The sequence below is a fragment of the Piliocolobus tephrosceles genome, chromosome 8, assembly GCF_002776525.5.
Source record: "Piliocolobus tephrosceles isolate RC106 chromosome 8, ASM277652v3, whole genome shotgun sequence".
Classification (NCBI taxonomy): Eukaryota; Metazoa; Chordata; class Mammalia; order Primates; family Cercopithecidae; genus Piliocolobus; species Piliocolobus tephrosceles.
The window spans coordinates 75,900,997-75,921,599 of NC_045441.1; the positions used below are offsets into that span (position 1 = coordinate 75,900,997).

The following is a 20,603-nucleotide window of genomic DNA, read 5'->3' on the forward strand; positions in this document are numbered from 1 at the left end:
GTTACTCAACCTCTCTGTGCCTCAGTTTCCTCATCTGTAAAATGGGCATAACTGTGTCTGCTCCTCGGGGCTGTTGAGAGTGTCAGTGAGCTAATGTTTGTAAAGCATCAGAGTCATGTCAAAAGTTGTGGGCTGTGGAATAGGACCCAGGAGGGCTCACTCAAGTGAGATGGTATGTCGTCTTTGAGATGAGGCTCCAGCTGTGCAGAGAGCCCCTTTCCTTTTCCTTTTTGCTTCCTTCTGGTTCTTGACTGTGCTTCAGTTAGATGAGGTTGATACATAGCAGAATTTTGGACAGGTAAGGCATTATATAGTGGAAGCAACTTCTTTATTGTCCTTTCATTTTTGGCTTCCTCTTCCTCTGTATTTATTAAGTTAGCTCTTCTCTCTCAGAAGCGTTTAACTTTTTATGGCATTATCTGGGCTTCAGCAACTTGTGATCTCCTAAGTAGAGCCTTTCAGCACTTTATAAATATGTCATATACTTTTTATATTCCTTTGTTCCCTATCAGGAACATACATCCCAGTCATCAGCACAATCAGTTTTTATTCATTTAAGGAGCAGTAGTAATTTGACACTTGCTAATATGTAACAAATTATATTGGGTGCGGTAATTAAAATTGCAGCTGGTTCCTAATTATACTGTAACCTTGATGTTTAAAAAAATTGAGACTGAGTTCAGCATAAAATACTGGAGAATAATATTCTGCACTAGGCAGTTCTGCCTTCTACAGAGCCATGGGCATTTATGAATCATAATGCCAAATTAAAAAGATTTTATTTTAAATTGGTTACAGTTACAATGTTGTCCAGTGACTTGATTCTTAAAGGTAGCTTTAAAGTCCCCCTTTTTGCTTGCTTAACTCTGGGAATATCCTCCAGGGATTATAATTAGTGTCTAAATAATCCGAGCTCAGGGGTCATTTCTGGCTGTGTGATCTACTAGTATTCATTTAAGACTCTTTAGTACCTCAGCTTCCTTATTTGAAAAATGGGGATATTACTCACTCTTCCTCTTAAAGAGTTTTAATGATAGAGTATTTAAATGAAATAAGATATAAAGCCATTAGCATAATACCTGGCATAGAGTTAAGGACCCAGTAAAAGTTAGCTGGTCATTATTATTGCTATAATTAATAATAAATGATCAGGTTCCAAAGACCACCTCTGTGACCCTCAACTTTAGCAGAATTAGGCTATTAATTCTCCTGCCACTCTGCCTTATGGTAGCATGTATCATCATACATTTTGTACCAACCACTTGTCGATAAGTCAGCTTTCCCTCCTTGGGGCAGGGTTTCTGATTTATTGGGTGTTTTCTCCTTGGTGCCTGGCGCTGGGCCTGGTACACTGTAGCCTTCCCATAGGTGATTGTGTTGCATGGATGAGCAAGTAGAGCATCACCATCCAAGGAGTGGTTGTTAGCTGGGGGGTGGAGTAGTTTGGCTCCCAAGGAGATTTCTTTTAGCAACCTCTGGAGACGGTTTCTTGGTTGTCGCAGCTTGCTGCTCACATCTAGTGAGTAGAGGTCAGCTTAATAACAATAATAGTAAAATCCAGAACTAATATGTTTCAGGCTCTTTTGGCATAACAGAACCCAGCTAAAACACCACCATTCATTCTTAACTGTTACACTCTGCCTCTTAATATCAGAATTTTAATGATGATGGCTTTATAGTTTATGTTTGTCTACAACAAAGCAGAGTGAAATCTAACATACGTCACAACCTACTGAATCCTTCTGATAAACATCTCTAGTACCTCTGAAATGACTTGCTGGTGTAATTACCCAGTGGGTTAACATTTGTGGTGGCTGATACTTTATAAGTCAACCGTTGAGTGAAGGGAAGTTTTACCAGCTGATTACACAGAAATGTTGTGGTTTGAAGAATGCTTAACAGGGCATCTTGTCTTTATACTAATTTGTATTTCAGTAACTTTTTTTATAATGACTGTTCTTCATTTATTAGGACTTAGGGAAACTAGGATGAAGGATGAGTGACTCAGTGGTTTCAATAAAAAATTATTTTCTTAAGTTTGAGATACCTTTTTCTTCTTCCCAAGTTAATCGTAACTGTGGTTTTAGGAAATTCCAAACTTTCTTTTGCAATTACTGATTGTATCAGTCAGGGCTCACTTGAAGAGAATAGAATCTACTCTAGCTGGCTTAAGCAGAGAGATTTATTACAGGGTATTAAATGGCTTACACAGTTTGTTGGGAAGGTGAAGAAACAGACTTGAGGTTGAGCTCTAAAGAATGACATCTAGAGTCTCAAGCAGAGCAGGCCACCAAGACAGCAGTGACCTCCTGTGCAGTCACAATGCTGCCTGCCAAGTGGACAGTGTTTCAGGACCATGTGGCCACTGACATGGGAGGGCAGGAGGTTGCCACAGGAAAACTAGACACTTCCAGCAATGGTGCTTGCTTGGCAGAAACAGCAGAAGGTACCTCCCCAACTCCCAAACCTTTGCCAAATCTCACCTCAGTTTTATCTAATTGACAGCACATGGGCCGCATAGCCAGGGAGACTCCCAGCAAGGGAGTCTGGGAATTGTAGTTTTAGCCTTCTAGTGTCTTTAGTGTGGAAAGATAAAGAAGGAGGGTGGGCTGCAGCTTGTAAGTGGTTAGGTTACACCCAAGAATACTTTTCTTTGGGATTCAGGGCCACCTACTGCACTATTTCCTCAGGTTCAAAAGACTATGCAGGACTGTTTCTCCTGTCTCCCTTTCCTGCTTGTCACTGCATGCTTATTTACACCCACCCACACACCCAGAAGCTTGCTTTTGATGAACTACCTCTTTGAGTTTGTATTTCTTATCTAAGGCAAATATTTACTTTATGATGGTAGAATTTTCAGTGTAAGTCTGTGCTTGTCTTGGCTTTCAGATGTTTCAGGTTTGGGAAGGTGACTGGCGAAGTATTGCCGAGGAAGGGCTCTGCCGTACAGTTGGTGATGTAGCAGCTGAGGTTGGGCCTTGGGTTCTAATGCAGTTGTTCTCAGCCCACCCACGCATCATAATTTCTGGGGGGAGCTCTAAAGATACCTATTCTAGAAATTCTCATTTGATTGACCTTTGGTATGGTTTGGGTTTTGTAAAACCTAAAAGTACCTCAGGGGACTTGAATATGCAGCGAAGGCTGAGAACCTAAGTCTTATTATCAGTACATTAAAATTGGACAGTATCTAAAGCTGTGTTTCCTAAACTTTAACTGCATCAGGGTCACCTGGAGGGCTTGTTAAACCATAGGGGATTGCTGGACCTCACCCAGTTTCCGATTCTGTGGGTCTGAGATGGGCATGATAATTTGTATTTTTAAAAGTTCCCAGGTGATGCTGATGGTCTCCACACTTTGAGAACCATTGATCTGAAGAGAGTTGCCTATTTTCATTGTAAATGTCAGATTTTTACTGACCTGAAAGACTTTATTCTGTATTCAGCACTTCCAGAGCATCTACTTGGTTTCCTGATCTTTGCCAGAGCTGGGGATGATCTGAGGAGTAAGGTACCCTCACAGAGATGGAGGTCTCACATCTCTAGAGCTTCCCAGTGTAAGAGGAGAGCTTTTCTTTTCTTTGCATTTTATTTTTCAAATTAGCATTTCTTATTTTCATGTAGATTTTCGTATATTCTTCCCCACCATCCTCTGGTAGATCTGACAACTATTTTGAGTACACCATTCTGTACCACTGTGATTTGTTAAAGTAATGAGCCTGCAACTGTAGCTTGATTCCATTGTAAGAAAGTCTGTTTAAAAAATATTCCTATAGGTAGGAGTATCTTTTCTGGTGACCCCCTACCTATGGCTGCTCTAACTCATATTAGAATGAGAGTGAATTCATTTGTCCTGAAAGATAACTTTCTTATTCTTCTTGCCATGTTCTCTCCCACCCCCTGCCTTTTTAAAAACACCAGTTCTTGAAATTGTGTTATTGTTTTTATTTCTAGGATGTACTTAGCTAGTATATGTTTTGCAAATGCTATTGATGACTTACACAATTATAACCAGTGTTTATCTTGTCAAAAAGTTTTACATATTCAGTGATTCTCAAATTTTGTTCCTGTGGAGCATAGACTCATTGAATCAACCTGAAATTTCCATACTAAAGTTAAAAAATGATAGACTTTTCCCAGTTTATGGAAGAAACTATGCATAGAGTTTTTCTGTTCCAACATTGCCCCTTTCTGGGCCAGGCATGGTGGCTCATGCTTGTAAACCCAGCACTTTGGGAGGCCAAGATGGGAGGATCACTTGAGGCCAGGAGTTTGAGACTAGCTTGAGCAACACAGTAAGACTCTGTTTCTACAAAAAAAATTGAAAAAAATTAGTAGGGCCTGGTGACACATGCCTATAGCCTCAGCTACTCAAGAGGCTGAGGTGGGAGGATTGCTTGAGCCCAGGAATGTGAGGCTGCAGTGAGCCATGATCACACCACTGTACTCCAGCCTGAGTGACACAGTGAGACCCCCAACTAAAAAAAAAAAAAAAAAAAAAAACACCAAAACCCTCTCTTTTTCCCTTAAATTTGGAATCAGAGTAAAATGTTATCAAATTTCAACAAAATTCTTTATCCTGTTGATGTAAGTGGCAAATAATATTTCATAGTAATTTGTAAAGGACCCCTTTCTTCTTAGTCATTTACTGTATGTGCTTGAAAACCAGTTACTTGATTTAAAATTCTTGATATAAAAATATTGTTTTAATGTTGGAATCTATTCTTACAAATGCAAATTCAGAAGAAGAATGATAAAGAAAATCAGGCAGTTTTCTTTACTGATTCTTTGGGTCTGGGATGAGCGTGATAATTTGTATTTTTAAAAGTTCTCAGGTGATGCTGATGGTCTCCACACCATAGCTGTAAGTATTTACATGCTGTTAATATATGAGAAAAAAATGTAACAGTGAAAGTAAGCCTTCTGGAAACAATCTAAAGTTTGATGACTCTTCTAAACCCCAAGAATGAACTAAGTCTAATAATTCCAGGCTTCTGAAGCCCAAGAATGAACTAAGTCTAATAATTCCAAGCTTATGTGATACAAAGTATGCATGCTGAGCAGCTGTTCTGAATTGACTTTAAAAGTGTGGCTACATTTCTGTGGCTTCCTTTTTCCAGCTCATAGAACTTCCTGGGAAGCATTCATTGAAATACACCTTCAGAAAACTGGTACATCTCACTGTGACTTTGCATTGTCTTCAATTAAGTTGTGTAAGTGTTCTTTATTCATAGCAAATGACGCTTAAACAAGAAGATAGGAATGGGAGATAGTAGTATAAATGGAAATTCCAAACAGCCACACAGCATTTGACTGGTGAATAATAGATGGAATTACTGTAGAGATGAGGCCCAGGAGGCTGGTAGTAATTTTTCTGAATCCATCCCCTGTTGAACCATACTTATCTATCCTTAAATAGACTGTAGCAGGACCTGATACAAATTTTAGTGGGCCTCAGAGAAATCTTGTAGTGATCATTAACGATTTGCTGTACCTGGAGCTCTGGGTTGGCGGCAGGGTAGCTGAGACGATGATGAGTTAAGATGGCCGCAATGTTTATTTAGTGGTTTGGTGAGTGTGTTTGAAGATCTGTGAGTTTCTTTCTCTTCTCTTTTGCTAATTTCTCCCTTCCAAATTATGAGACAGTTTACCCATCATTTAGATTTATTAAGGCATAAACATGGTAGAATATAAACATCTTTGGGTAAATAATACAAATAGTAATAGATACCATTTATGAGCACTTTAACTGTGTGGCCTTTTTGGTGCTAAGCACTTTATGTAATTATCTCATATTAGTCTTCTAGCTGTCTAGGACTCCCCGTTTTATAAATGAGGAAGGTGAGGCTGAGAGGTCAGGGCCTCCAGGTCACATAGCCAGTGAGTTTATGAGGTTGGTCCTGCTCCCTATTTGAGGAGAGGATGATCTGACACTAAGACCATGTTCTTTTTTTTTTTTTTTTTTTAATGAAGATGGGGTGTCACTATCTTGCCCAGGCTGATCTCAAACTCCTGGGCTCAAGTGATCCTCCCACCTTGGCCTCCCAAAGTGCTGGAATTATAGGTATGAGCCACCATTCCTGTAAGATCATGTCCTTAATCACAGCATTGGACAGAGACTACACACTGTTAGGAGAAATTGGGAGAGTTTTGATTTTTAGGCTTATACTATATAGCAGTCATGTACCACATAAGGATGTTTGCGTCAATGAAGGACTACATATATGGATGGTGTTCCCATAAATTATAATAGAGCTGCCCTGTACAGATGTTCCACTTTTTAATCTTTTAAAACCATATTTTTACCATACCTTTTCTGTGTTTAGATACACATTGTTTTACAGTTGCCTACAGTACTCAGTATAGTAACATGCTGTATAGATTTATAGCCTAGGAGAGCAATAGGCTATCTCATTTGCCTAGGTATGTAGCAGGCTACACCATCAAGATTTGTATAAGTACACTGCAGGATGTTCACACAATGATGAAATCACTTAACAATGCATTTTTTCAGAATGTTTCCCTGTTGTTAAGCAATGCATGACTGTATTATATTGCCAGTTAATGCAAATTACCATCACTTTGAAGCTGCCTGTAATGTGGGTCAGTAGTAAGGCCACTACGGTATGAGATGGAATATTTGGGATCTGATCTCAGCTCAGAAAACATTTAGAAATGTCAGATTGGCACTTGATCTGACTTTTCTGGGGAAATAATTGATGCTTTCTGAGCTTTGGTTTCCTCTTCTGTAAAATTAGGGCAGTAATATCCATCCTATCTGACTCTGATTTGCAGCAAGAATCCAATGAGATAATAGTCATACTTGGCAACATGTCTTACAAGTGTTGGGTCATTCTCTGGCTTTTTGATTTGTGTTCTCTGCCCTAGACCCTGAGAGGGTTACAAAGTGAACACTTTTTTTCCCGCTTTGAGGTGTAGTTCTGATGGGGAGCACTGAATATACATTTCAGGATCCGTAGGCAGAAATGTGCTATGGGAATTTAGGGCAGGTGAAGTTTACTCTGAAATAACATTGCCCAGGGGAGACCTTATAAAGTTCATGGCATAAAGAATTAATTAGATTTTAAAGGATGTGGTATTCAGATACAGCAAGAATACTTCATTTTGTGGAAAATTTATTTTGCTTTTAAGAGGAAAACAGTTAAGAACTTAGCGTACCGTATGCTTTTGGAAAAAGTGTTATGTACTTCCATGAGATGTGGGACTCTAACCACCAAGGAGGGGATTTTTCTGCTCTTAAAGTGGAGGATGGAGGCATTTTTATGCTGTCCCATGTTCTTTTGTGTTCGTCCTACCCTACCTTTCTCAGAATAAGAGATCTGAGAGGAGGGAGTCCTCTCTGAAGCTTTTAGGGCAGCAGAGTCATTCATCTTAGGCTGACTAGCAGTATGTTTTCTTTTCCTCTGTTGAACAGCAGAGAACACTTACTAATTCAGGATTTTAAAAAAGATTAAAAATTCATGGCTAGGCGCAGTGGCTCATGCCTGTAATCCCAGCATTTTGGGAGTCTGAGGTGGGCAGATCACCTGAGGTCACGAGTTGGAGACCAGCCTGGCCAATATGATGAAACCCCATCTCTACTAAAAATAAAAAATTTAGCCACGTGTGGTGGTGCATGCCTGTAATCCCAGCTACTTGGGAGACTGAGGCAGGAGAATCGTTTGAACCTGGGGGACAGAGGTTGCAATGAGCTGAGATCGCGAGATTGCACTCCAGCCTGGGCAACAAGAGTGAAGCTCCATGTCCAAAAAAAAAAAAAAAAGTATTCTTATGGATGGAAATAGCCTTGTTGGTTACGAGTACTCAGCTGAAATGAAGAGTTATCAGTTTTGCTTTGGGAAACAAGGTGACCAAGCATCAGGTTTCAGAAAGTCTACTCCCATTCTAGTGATTAGTTAATAAAATTATTCCTGACAGTGGAGAGCCTAGGAGCTCAGGCAGTTCCATATTTAGATATTTAGAGACAGAGAACTCATTGTCCAAAGATCTCAGAACAGCCTTCGCTAGCGCACAGAAGGGATTTGGAACAATTTGCATAAGTCTCCCTGTGGATAGCAACATGGGTCCAGTGTTGGGTGGTTCCAGGAGCCTCTCCTTGGCTTCATCATGGGGTGACTCTGTGCTTGGTGAGAACTCAGTCTCATGACGTTTTTTGCCAGCAGGATTGGGTGTTGGGACATTGAATAAACCCACTGTTTGGTTCCACATAAGGGCTCTTTTGTGTTGGCCTGGGGAAGCCATGTTCAAGTTTGTCTTGCTTTTTCCCCAGCTATGTTTTTGGACTTTGTGGCCTGGAGAATTAAGCACAACACCCATTCTGACCTAATCTGTCAATTTTTGCTCTTCAAAGGTAACCACAGCCCCTTGTAATTCTAAAATATGTAGAATAATATCATACTTTTGAAGACTTATGATTTATTAATTAAAAGCTGAGGAAAGGAGGAGAAGTTCTTTGGCATGCCCAGGTAGTGAGGTATACATGCCTGTTCATGGTGAAACTGTGAGAGGTAGCTCCCTTGAGTTAATGTGATTGCCCTAGTTCACTGACTTCTTTAAGATTCTACGTTCTCTTGGCTGGGCATGATGGCTCATGCTTATAATCTCAGCACTTTGGGAGGCTGAGGCGGGCAGATCGCTTGAAGTCAGGAGTTTGAGACCAGCCTGGCTCACATGGTGAAATCCTGTCTCTACTAAAAATACATAAGTTAGCTGCCACTGGTAGTACGTGCCTGCAATCCCAGCTACTTGGGAGGCTGAGGCAGGAGAATCGCTTGAACCTGGGCGGCGGAGGTAGCACTGAGCCGAGATCGCACCACTACACTCCAGCCTGGGCAACAGAGAGAGACTTGTCTCAAAAACAAACAGAAATATGTTCTCTTGCATAGTTGACAAACATTTGTATATTTAAATTCTCCTGTGAAAGAGCATGGTTTACACTAGATTATAAGTAAAAAATGCCAAGTGCTTGTAATGTTTCATCTTTTCTTTGTTTTTAATAAATTATATATATTCAGCATTAGATATTAAGAGCTTTTGCCACTGTTTCCTTGCATAAAATTGTATCATTTTAGAAGCTACATAAGGAGTCTAATTTAAAATGGGGAGGGGGCATATTTTATGCATTGGGGTAACATGGTATTTAAGTACAAAAATGAAATACACTAATTTCTAACCTGAGACTTATTTTCCTTTAGTCGGCTAGCTTGATTTCTCAGCTTTGTTGTAATAACATAAACATTTTTATGTTTATTTTTAGGTGGCTTTAACCAAGAGAGCAGATCCAGCTGAGCTTAGAACAGTATTTTTGAAGGTCAGTATAAAGGAATCTATTTTGTTTCTTGTTTGATTTGTGTTCTATAACCTTTAAAGATTATTTTCAAACAGCTCTTTATTTCATTGTTATATTTTTTAAAAATCCCAAAGTGTCAGCCTCGTGTGGTGGCTCATGCCTGTAATCACAGCACTTTGGGAGGTCGAGGCGGGTGGATTACCCGAGATCAGGAGTTTGAGACCACCTGGCCAACATGGTGAAGCCCCATCTTTACTAAAATTACAAAAATTAGCCAGGTGTGGTAGCATGTGCCTGTAATCCCAGCCGCTCCGGAGGCTGAGGCGGGAGAGTTGCTTGAACCTGGGAGGCAGTTTGCAGTGAACTGAGATCATGCCAATGCACTTCAGCCTGGGTGACAGAGCAAGACTCTGTCTCAATAAAAAATAAAAATAAAATAAAATAAAATAAAAATTCCCAACATGTCTTAAAAGGGGAGAGCCTTACAAATGCATCTGCTTTTTAAAATGTATAGGAAGCTAATTTGTAGGTGACTGTGATGACAACATTGTTTGTATTTTAATTTCTTTTATCTCAATTGGTGTAAGGTATGTGAATAAAAGCAGTTGCTGGAGTATTGAGTTTTGCAACCCATTTACCCTTTCAGTATTGACCCATATAGCTTTTTCTCCTAGGAAGTTTAAAGTTCATTGTAAACATCTCAGTAATCCTTCACTCATCCATGGGCCTATCCTGTCTCTCCCTGGTAGAAGCCTATTGTTGTTGTTATCGTCATCATTATCATCACTTTATGATGACTGCAGTATCCTGGGAGGAGGCCCCAGTATGGATAATAGTAGATACTAGAGCACAACAGACACGATAGAAGTTTGTGTCTTACACTGGCATCTTATATTTCCACCTATTTTGTGATATTGGGCAGTGAATGATTAATAGAATAAAAGTCTGTCTCAGATTCCAGACACTGAAACACCTTTCTGTTATTCAGCTGAAGTTAAAGTACTCAAAAAAAGAAAATGCCACTTTTGTAAGATAATATATATACACACATAATATATGTCTCAATAGATGGTGCATTTTAGAATCTCACTGGTTGGTGTGATCCATTGATAAGACTCCACTTAAAGGCTGTGTCCACCTTTCAAGGCCGTATGGTCCCTGGAGAAGCTAGACTGAGACTTTAATTTGGAACAATGTGTCTTTGTCAGCTGCTACATCCACTTTCAGCAGCCTACAGGACTATACTGGGTGAGAGTCTAATTGATCAGGTAGACCTAGAGAGGGTGAGATTCCGTGCAGAGTTCTGGAGAGACACCTGTAGTGTTTCTGTTTAAGTGCACTTGAAGGCCGAGGGTGGAACCTTTGGGATAGATAGGGAAGTACTCTCTTCCCTTGGGGTGGTTGGGACTATGTGACTTTTGAGTAAGAATTTGTATGTGGCTTGGAGCCCTAAGAGATGACGTCAGGGGGGCCGTACCTGAAGAAAACAGCAGTCAGCAGTTTGTGGAAAGGATTGTGCATCTGGCAAAAGTTCTGGTGACCTCACCAGGCCTGGATAGTGTGGTACCAACCCAAGTCTGCCTTGGCTTAGCATGCTAAAGATGTCGGGTTTACCATTTATCACAGATGGTATTGTGGTGAGGGGAAGAACGGGAAACACAGCAATGAGGGGACTTTACGAGGCTGAGCTTTTTAGTTCATTATGGATCAGCAGTAAGCATTCTGTAAACCTGTCTACTTTGCTGATTTTCTGTGACTTTTTCCGGACTTGACTTTCTTCCTAGTAAAAATTCCATGTGAAATATCCTACCCTTTTCTCTGCTAACCTACGTAAAGAGAGGATTCTTCTGTAGCTTGGGAGTTGGAAGGGAGCTTCATTGCAGCCTTCACACCAGGTGTGATGGTAGCAGGAAAGTTGGCAGCTCTGTAGATCAGTGACAGCCAGTGAAATTGAGCCAGATAAGGAAAGAGGGCTCCTGCGGGATTAAAATGAGCCCAATTCTGACCTTTTCATTTATTTGAGAATTTAGAATCAGTTCCACTGTTTTTTTTGAAGGTACCTGGGTACAGTTTCATGGACTGGGTATATATCAATGCATACCTCATGGCTCCTGTCCATAAATATCTGAGTGAGAACTATGTGTAAGTATAAAAAACCCCAGAAGCCATGATATGATTGATAAGTATTGTACAGCCTTAATTAACAGGAAGATGATGTGGTCTAATTATATCTTTTATGGAGAGTCATTAAGTTATGGAGAGGTGGTAATGTTTGAACTGCGCTCAAAGATGAGTACGTAGAGAAGGGTTTGTTGGCAACGGAAGACCTTTTTAGGCAAAGAAAACAACACGTACAAAGTAAAGAGCTGTCAGAGTGCCACGTGTGTGGAGGGAATGGCTACACAGTTGGACTGGCTCGGGGCACAGGGTCCTGGCTGGTAGTAGTCAGGGCAGGACTTGTTATAAAACATGTGGGGCTAAGGCATACAACAGATGTTTTCTTTTTTGAGATGCAGTCTCACTGTCGCCCAGGCTGGAGTGCAGTGGTGCGATCTCGGCTCACTGCAAGCTCTGCCTAGCTGGGTTCATGCCATTCTCCTGCCTCAGCCTCCCAAGTAGCTGGAACTACAGGCACCTGCCACCACGCCCAGCTAATTTTTTGTATTTTTGTTAGAGATGGGGTTTCACCATGTTAGCCAGGATGGTCTTGATCTCCTGACCTCGTGATCCGCCCGCCTTGGCCTCCCAAAGTGCTGGGATTACAGGTGTGAGCCACCACACCTGGCCAGCGACAGATGTTTTCTTATGGAGGATGTTCTTGTGGCAAGTGGCAGGTAATGTTTCATCTAGATGTAGAAGTTAAAGTCTAGGAAGTCAGTTTTGTTTCTAGCCTAATGACATGCATTTTTCTGTTTGCCTAGTGCTTTTGGAGTTGCTTCCTGTTAGCTTAAACAGATGTGTATTGAGTGCCTACAGTTTAAATAAAACACCATGAAACTCTGTGGTGAGTGGGAGGTGCAAAAGGTGTATAACAATGACCACATCTTAAGGGAGCTCAGATTTTATATAGGAGACCAGATGGATAGGAATGCAGGAAGTAACAAAGAATCTTAAAGTTGGCATACTCCAAGGGCCCACACTGTGGTTAAAGCAAATGCTATAGGAGGTGGAAGGAGGGAGCAGCCCCTGTTGTGGGGAGTGGTCAGGGAAGGCCTCGAGGAGAGAAAACTTGGGGAGTCTCAGGGACAAGTGGGAGAGGCGACAAGGAACGCATTCGAGGGAAGGCCTGGAGATGAGTCGGGGAGAAAACAACCTCTCCAGGTTGAAGGAGTCTTGGTCATCCTTTAAATGTTTATTTAAATACAACTTTTTATGCTAAGTATCACAGGGTGTGGGTGACAGGATTGGAAAGGTAATTGGGGGTTTGGCATTCCACTAAACAGTAGGAAGCATTTGAGGTTTTTTGACAAGGAGGTAAGTGAGATTTGATTGTTGCAACAAGGCCACAAGTTAGGCAGCCTTAGGGTTGTGGCAGCAGGAGGAATGGAGAATGGCAAGATAGAGTCACTTTGAGAGAATCTTTGATGAAGATGGCTGATTTTTTATAATGGATGAGAGAGAGCAGAGAGGAAATACAGCCTGGATGCAGAGAGTATAATAAGAACAGAGAAAGTGAGAGGGAGCCAGTAGCTTCAGGGAGAAAAAGAGATGATGCACACTATTGTATTAGTCTGTTCTCACGCTGCTAATAAAGGCATACCCAAGACTGGGTAATTTATGAAGCAAAGAGGTTTAATTGACTCAGTTCCACATGACTAGAGAGGCCTCACAATCATGGTAGAAGGCAAATGAGGAACAAAGTCTTGTCTTTTATGGTGACCGGCAAGAGAGCTTGTGCAGGGGAACTCCCATTTATAAAACCACCACATCTTGTGAGACTTATGGGGAGACTGCACCCATGATTCATTTATCTCCAGCTGTCCCTGCCCCTGACACGTAGGGAGTATTACAATTCAGGGTGAGATTTGGGAGGGGACACAGACAAACCATGTCAACTGTTTAGAAGTATATAGTCTCATATAATTAAATCTCTGTAGCGAAAGATGGGAAAAGGGCTGAATGAGAAACGTAAGACATATTACAGAGTAACATAGTGAATTACACTTGGATTTTTATAATTGTTCTGTCAACAAAAGCATGGTATCCACTTTTAAAATGTTTGTAGGTAAATTTTGAAAAACAGTTAATTCTCTTTTTGGAAAGCTTTTTATCACACCAATTTTTTATTTATTGAAAATTTAAAAGGTGGATATATGAACAAAAGTAACTTGTGATCTTTGCATAGGAAGGTAGATGCAGATATTTATATATTTATTTCTCAGTCTATGTGTCTCTCTGTATGTATATAATTTTTTTTTCCCCTTAGGAGAAAAAAATTACTGTTTTATATCTAGGTTTTTCCCTTACCTGCTATGTTACAAATAGTTTTTCCTATAATTCAATGTGCTTCTACTTTTTTTTATTTTTGTAAATTACTTTATTTCTTCCATGATGATTTAGAGGGACTATTTTTAAACTAGTACAAATATGTCATAAATAATACCTCGCCATCTTCTAACCAGTTGAGTAATTTCTTGTGCAATAAGCTACCTCACATCTTTTGGCAAGCAATACATTAAATTTCATTAATAAAGACATTATACAATGAATTAGGACACAATTAAAATTTGCTTTAAATATTTCTTTGGGGGAGAGGACACCACACTTCTACTCGATGAAGAGAAACATTTTTACAGTCCAGGGGTCTTTTTTTTTTCTTTTAACACCTATTATGCCATGAAGTCATAGGTAATAGTTTCCAACAGCGCAGGCTCCTTCCCGTGGGTTCTCACAAAGTGTGCTTCTCTGCGTGGAGCAGGCTGACACCAGGTGCCTTACTCTTTGGCTTCCTTCTTTTTCTGATCATTTTTCTTCACCCTTTTCAGGAAGCTATCTCAGCTCTTAGAGTGCTTAATGTGCTCAGCACACACATTAATTCTCTTGGCAAGAGTCTTGCCCTTAACTTGTTTGTTTACAACAGTGCCAGCAGCATGCTGGGTGGCATTGTAGACTCCTCTACTTTTGCCATGTTAACACTTGCAAAGCATTCCTTTTTGAACAGTACCCATTCCCTTCATGTCTATAATATCACCTTTCTTACAGATTTGCATAGATGTGGCCAAAGGAACAACTCCGTGTTTTCTTTCTTTTTTTTTTTTTTGAGACGGAGTCTCGCTCTGTTGCCCGGGCTGGAGTGCAGTGGCCGGATCTCAGCTCACTGCAAGCTCCGCCTCCCGGGTTTAGGCCATTCTCCTGCCTCAGCCTCCCGAGTAGCTGGGACTACAGGCGCCCGCCACCGCGCATGGCTAGTTTTTTTTGTATTTTTTAGTAGAGACGGGGTTTCACCGCGTTAGCCAGGCAACTCCATGTTTTCTAAAAGGCCTAGAGAACATATATCGGTTGCCTCTCCTCTTTCCCTTTGTGTTCATCATTTTGGCAAATTACTGGAAGATGGTGGTTCCGGCTGAAAGGAAGCCTTCTACAATATTTTTAATGCTGCATAATATTCCTACATATGGCTATTTCTGTTTTGCGCTAATTTATCGAACCACTATTTATTATTGGATATTTAGTTGTCTCCTGTGCTTTACTATCATAACAGCACTATAATGATAGTGTTGTACCTACATTTTTGCATATAGCTAGCATTATTTTCTTAGGATAAATTCCTAGAAGTGGCACCATTGGGTTAGAATGGGTTTACAACTCTTGGTAGACTACCACTCGTGAAGGTTGTTTCAATATATATTTTGGGTGGGAACATGGAAGTGTTCATTTCCTACATTATATCAACTCAGATTATTATGAAAAAAAAATACCGTAGCAGCAACAAAAAAGACTTTATGCCAATCTGTTAGTTGAAAAATTGTATCTTATTTAAAATATTCATTTTTTAAATAGAGCAATATATTTATTGACCATTTATGTTTCTTAAATTTATTTTTAACTTTATTGTGCTAATTTTTCAGACATACAGAAAATACAGTAGTAAACACCCACATAACCATCATCTAATTTAAAGTAATACTTGTCATATTAGTCTATACATTTTTTTCTGATTTATGTTAATGTAAATATAACTTAGCTATCACTATAATTCACCCTAAATAATTTAGCATAGAGCTTCAAATAATAAAAACAATCTCCTACACAGTCGTAATACCATTGTGCACCTAATAAAATTAATGGTAGTTCCCTAATATGAAATACCCAATCCAGATTCAAATCCTTAATTATATTGTATTCCATCCCTATAACAGGGAATCGAAGTAAAGGATGGGCAGATGCAGTGACCTGTTGTGTGCACCTTCTCAGTGGTTGGAAAACAGTGTAGGGGATTTGTCCTTCAGTCCCAGGATATGAGTGATTCATGGCAAAAGGGCAACTGGATGATTATGGTTCTACCCTGCTCATTCACAGCTTACAAACCTTTATCAATTTACTGTGACTGGTGGTGAGCAGGCCAGATAGGACCCCTGCCCTTGGGGAATGGGCATTTGTAGTGATAAGTTCCTTCTGGTTTCCTTTGCTGTCATCTTCACTGGGTATGGTGGTATTTCTTGGTGATGACAATAAGTATTATACAACGTTGTATGAGAACTCCTAAAACTCTTCCCATTTTTCAGGTGTATGTTTAACCATAATAAAAATCCCGAAAATTGCAAGGGAGGAAGGCTTCAGGTTGCTAGCGAAAAATATTCTCAAAGAAGGATTAATGACATTTTAAAGATGTGGTGGCTATAAGGATATAGTCTGTTCCCCCTATAGGGACCCTCTGCTCACTGCTGCAGGGAGAGCAGAATTTAAAAAAACTCAGAGAAACTCTCTGATATTTAGTCCTGAAATGAAAGAAAGACTGGTGATAAGGTTTGGCTGTGTCCCCTCCCAAATTTCAGCTTAAATTGTAATAATCCCCACATTTAAAGGGTGGAGCCAGGTGGAGATCATTAAATCATGGGGGTGGTTTCCCTCATACTGTTCTCCTGGTAGTGAATAAGTCTCACGATGTCTGATGGTTTTACAAATGGGAGTTCCCCTGCACAAGCTCTCTTGCCTACCGCCATGTTAAGACATGACTTTGCTCCTCATTCACCTTCCACCATGATTGTGAGGCCTCCCCAGCCATGTGGAACTGTGAGTCCATTAAACTTCTTTTTCTTTATAAATTACCCAGTCTCGGGTATGTCTTTATTAGCGGTGTAAGAACAGACTAATACAACTAGTGTCTAAGCTTAGAAAAGTAATGGAAGAAATTTCAAAGGAGAAAAAAATTCTATAGACTCAATTATATAAAAATACCAAACTGGAAAAATATTTGCAACAAATATAATAGACCAAAGCGAGTAAAGGGCATGTTCACACACTGTTGGTGGGCTTGTAAATTGGTACAATCTTTTCTGGGGAGCAGTGTGATAATAAGTACCAAGAGCCCAAAAGTTCCTCTCCTTTGACTCAACAGTTTCTCTTCTGGGAACCTAGCCTTTGAAAATTGCCAGGAATTTGGACAAATGTTATATACAAAGCTTGCTACCTTAGCTTTATTTAAAAATACTAAAAACTGGAAATGTCTACTGGTACTAGAAAAGTTAAATTGTATGTTAAAATAAATTATTCACTATCAGGGGCAAGCTTAGGTAGTATAACTCCTAAGTCGTAGGATTGCTGTAGTTAGCAGTGATATTTCCTTTATATTTTCATCTTGTTTTGGCTCAATTAGGAAAATCAAAGTATAATTCTTTACATGTCCAAAAAGCTGAATTAAATGCTAACTGAAGACTGGTAGGATCACTGGGGCATCTTTGAGCCTTTCCCTTGTAGTGTGCTAAAAAAATGTTACCTGTAAGACAATACTATAGAGCATTTATGTAATATAAAGTACTTATTGTGTATAGGGCATTGTGCTAAGTAGATGATATGATTATCTCATTTGTTTCTAGCGTCTGTCTTATGAAGCTGTAATGTTGTTCTACTCATTTTATGAATGAGAAACCTGAGTTACCAAAAGCTTTAGTTACCTACCTGAGGCCATTCAGGTGGTAAGAGGCACAATCCAGGCCCGTGGGACACCAAAGCTTATTATTACTGAGTATCTGAGCAAAGCGTTAGTCTGCATTGGAATTAAAATGTAGAAATGACAAGTGACTTTTAAAAACAGTTTTTATCAGGCTTAACTTGGATTAGAGAGAGAGGGGAGACACTGCCCTGGCACTTCCCTGCGCACCCTCCATCACTATGGCTACCAGTGTGGTTCTTGTCACCCAGCTAGGCTTGTTCTTGTAGATGCACTGTCCTTGCATCCTGAGTCCCCAAACCACTGTTTTGTCCCCAGGATCAAGAGGCCGTGTCCTGCTTCATAAGGACACCACAAGATCCCATGTGGTTTCTCAGCATTTCTACCCTTAGGGCTCCATGCAACAGAAATTAGTGGGTTCCCTCTTATCCAGGCTGGAGTGTTATCACATTAAGGGCCAGACCTTAGGAGAACACTGTGAGGAAGCATTGTATGCCACCTAATTCTTACTGAGCATTTCTGCATGGTAATGCTTTAGAATGGAGAGGACAGTAACTAGAGCAGCATTTACTGCCTCCCTCCGTAAGATTGCTCAAGATGATATGCACTTAGTAGTTTGCTTTCCAGCTTAGCTTGTTTGCCATCCTTTCTTGTATCTTTGATGCTCTTAAAGCAGGAACGGGGCAAAGGAATTAGGTTGTTTGTCTCCATGACTTCGTAGTTCCACTTTTATTTTATTTTATTTTTAAAACTATGTGCCTTTGCTAACAAGCAAGACATAGTTTGTCTTTCCAAATTTCTGTAAACCAGGGTTTCTGAACCTGGACATTGCCCACACTTTGGGCTGGAGAACTGTCTGTTGCAGGGAGTCATCCTGCGCATTGCTGGATGTTTAGCAACATCCCTGGCCTCTACCCGCTGGAGTCAGTAGCACCCTTCCTCGCATGTTGTGACAATCTTAATTACCATCAGATATTGCCAAATGTCCCTGTGGGAAAACATTGCTCCCAGTTAAGTTTATACACATAAAATTTGACTTGTTTTTTCTTTGAAGTGTTGGGAGATAATGGTCATTGTGAAGAGTACATAATCATATCTGATATTTTATCATTTGGATATTTTCAGCTTTTTCACATATCGATCCCATGATTATGTACTTTTGAAAATCAAATATATAAAATATTGTTTTTCTTTTTTTTTAAAACAGTATGCAAGCATTGAGAAAAACGGTGAATTTTTCATGTCCCCCAATGACTTTGTCACTCGATACTTGAACATTTTTGGAGAAAGCCAGCCTAATCCAAAGACTGTGGAACTTTTAAGTGGAGTGGTGGATCAGACCAAAGATGGGTATGTTTATTTTTAATTATCTCATTTAATTCTTTTTGTTTGACACAGCTTTCTTTTGCTCTAATGACCAGGAAGTGATTAAATGTATACCTTTCCATCTCTTAGGACCATTTTCTGTACTTACTACTATTATTATTACATTATTTGAGTAATAATTATTTCCTTCAGTCATTGTTTCAAGTTGGGGATTCAGTATATATATATTTGACTCGTTTAAAGAATGCTTTACCGTTTCCGAGAAATATTATTGTCATCAAGGTGGTGGTGTGCAGATATATGACAATATTTATATGCCTTTGGTATTTCTCAAGGCGGCTGTAAAATTGTGAGTAAATGTACAACCTAGCTCTGTAAACGTTAACTTTTCTGTAATCTTTCTTTCTGATCAAATCGCCTTTAAAAATTCACATGTGATTCCAAAGCCCCAAGAAAGGCACTCTGCAAAAGCTAGAGGAAAGAAACTGTACCATATAGAATTAAATAGGACATGCTGCACAATGCCTTTGGATTCTTTTTTTCCCTACCAGTCTTCTCTGCTTCCATTTTGTTGGAACTTTTTTCCCCCCCTCTTTTGAGGCAGGGTCTCACTCTGTTGCCCAGGCTAAAGTATAGTGGCATGATCTTGGATCAGTGCAACTTCTGTCTCCTGGATACAAGTGATCCTCCCACCTCAGCCTCCTGAGTAGCTGGTACCAAAGGCGTGCACCACCATGTCCAGCTAATTTTTGTGTTTTTTTGTAGAGATGGGGTTTTGCTGTATTGCCCAGGCTGGTCTCAAACTCCTGGGCTCAAGCCATCCGCTTGCCTCGGCCTCCCAAAGTGTTGGGATTTACAGGCATGAGCCACTTCATCTGGCCTTCTGCTTTCATTTTAAAGATGGGGTTTTCTTAAGGTGTATAAGATGCAGTGGCTTTTACCATTAAACACAGAAGTTTGGACCCTGAACTCTTGCTAATCAAACACCAATGTCTGCTAATAGCCAAAGTATAATGTACAAGAACTAACCTCTAGGTAAACTGTAAAACACCTTGCCTTCTTCCTTCTCTAGGTAAACTGTAGGAGACTTCGCTTCTGTTCCTGCTGCTTGCCAGCACCCTTTTGACAGATTGCAGTTACCTACCACTCTGAGATGAAGTTCTCTAGCACTGAATTTTCTCTGTTTATTGGAATCTTCATGTGTCTGATTTTCCCACATGCAGTGGTTTGAAATATAACCCATGCATAATGTCTTTGTGTACTTCAAATACTCTCAGTTTTCACTGGCACTTTCCTTTTTTTATTTATGCACTTGTCACGCTTTTTTTTTTTTTTTTAATGGAAAGGACCTCCTGTAAAATGAAGACCTTGATGAGTGGGAGGGAGCAGGCAGGAAATTAGATGATCTACTTGTTGCAGTTTTCTGGAGGATTGTTGGATTATGCCTTCTCTCTCTGTTCAAGCGGCAGAAGGTTTCCTTTTTAACCTTCTTACCTTTGTTTTCTACCCTCACCCCAAGGTGGAGTCTTCGCTTGGTAGGAAAATGTAGTATGTGAGCAGGGTGGCGCGGGAAAAGGCTGGGGTGTATTTTCACAGTAGTTCATTTAAGCTGAAGCTATGCAAAACATAGACTTATTCCAGCAAGCATTTTTCTGTGGAAAATCTGGTTGTTTTTTCACTCCCTAGAATGGCTCATGGTTCAGAGGAAGTGTGACCAAGTTCACATGCAACATGAATTATCTGCCTTAATATTTGAGATCAGTTTTTTCTAATTTGGAAAAATTTTAAACTACAGAAAAAAATTCTGAGCCACAAAAAAGTTGAGAGAATACAGTGAGCACACAATCTATACGCTTCACCT

At 40.0% G+C, this 20,603-nt stretch overlaps 1 protein-coding gene across 2 annotated transcripts in view; it reads left to right on the forward strand.

Annotated features, from left to right (window-relative positions):
• Window positions 1-20,603, forward strand: part of SLC25A13 (solute carrier family 25 member 13) — a 194,462-nt gene that overhangs the window by 14,794 nt on the left and 159,065 nt on the right. For both annotated transcript variants that reach the window (XM_023226599.2, XM_023226600.3), the window contains exons 2-3: window positions 9,274-9,327; window positions 18,624-18,766. In XM_023226599.2, coding sequence (XP_023082367.1) covers window positions 9,274-9,327; window positions 18,624-18,766 — 197 coding nt within the window. The remainder of the gene's footprint in view (window positions 1-9,273; window positions 9,328-18,623; window positions 18,767-20,603) is intronic.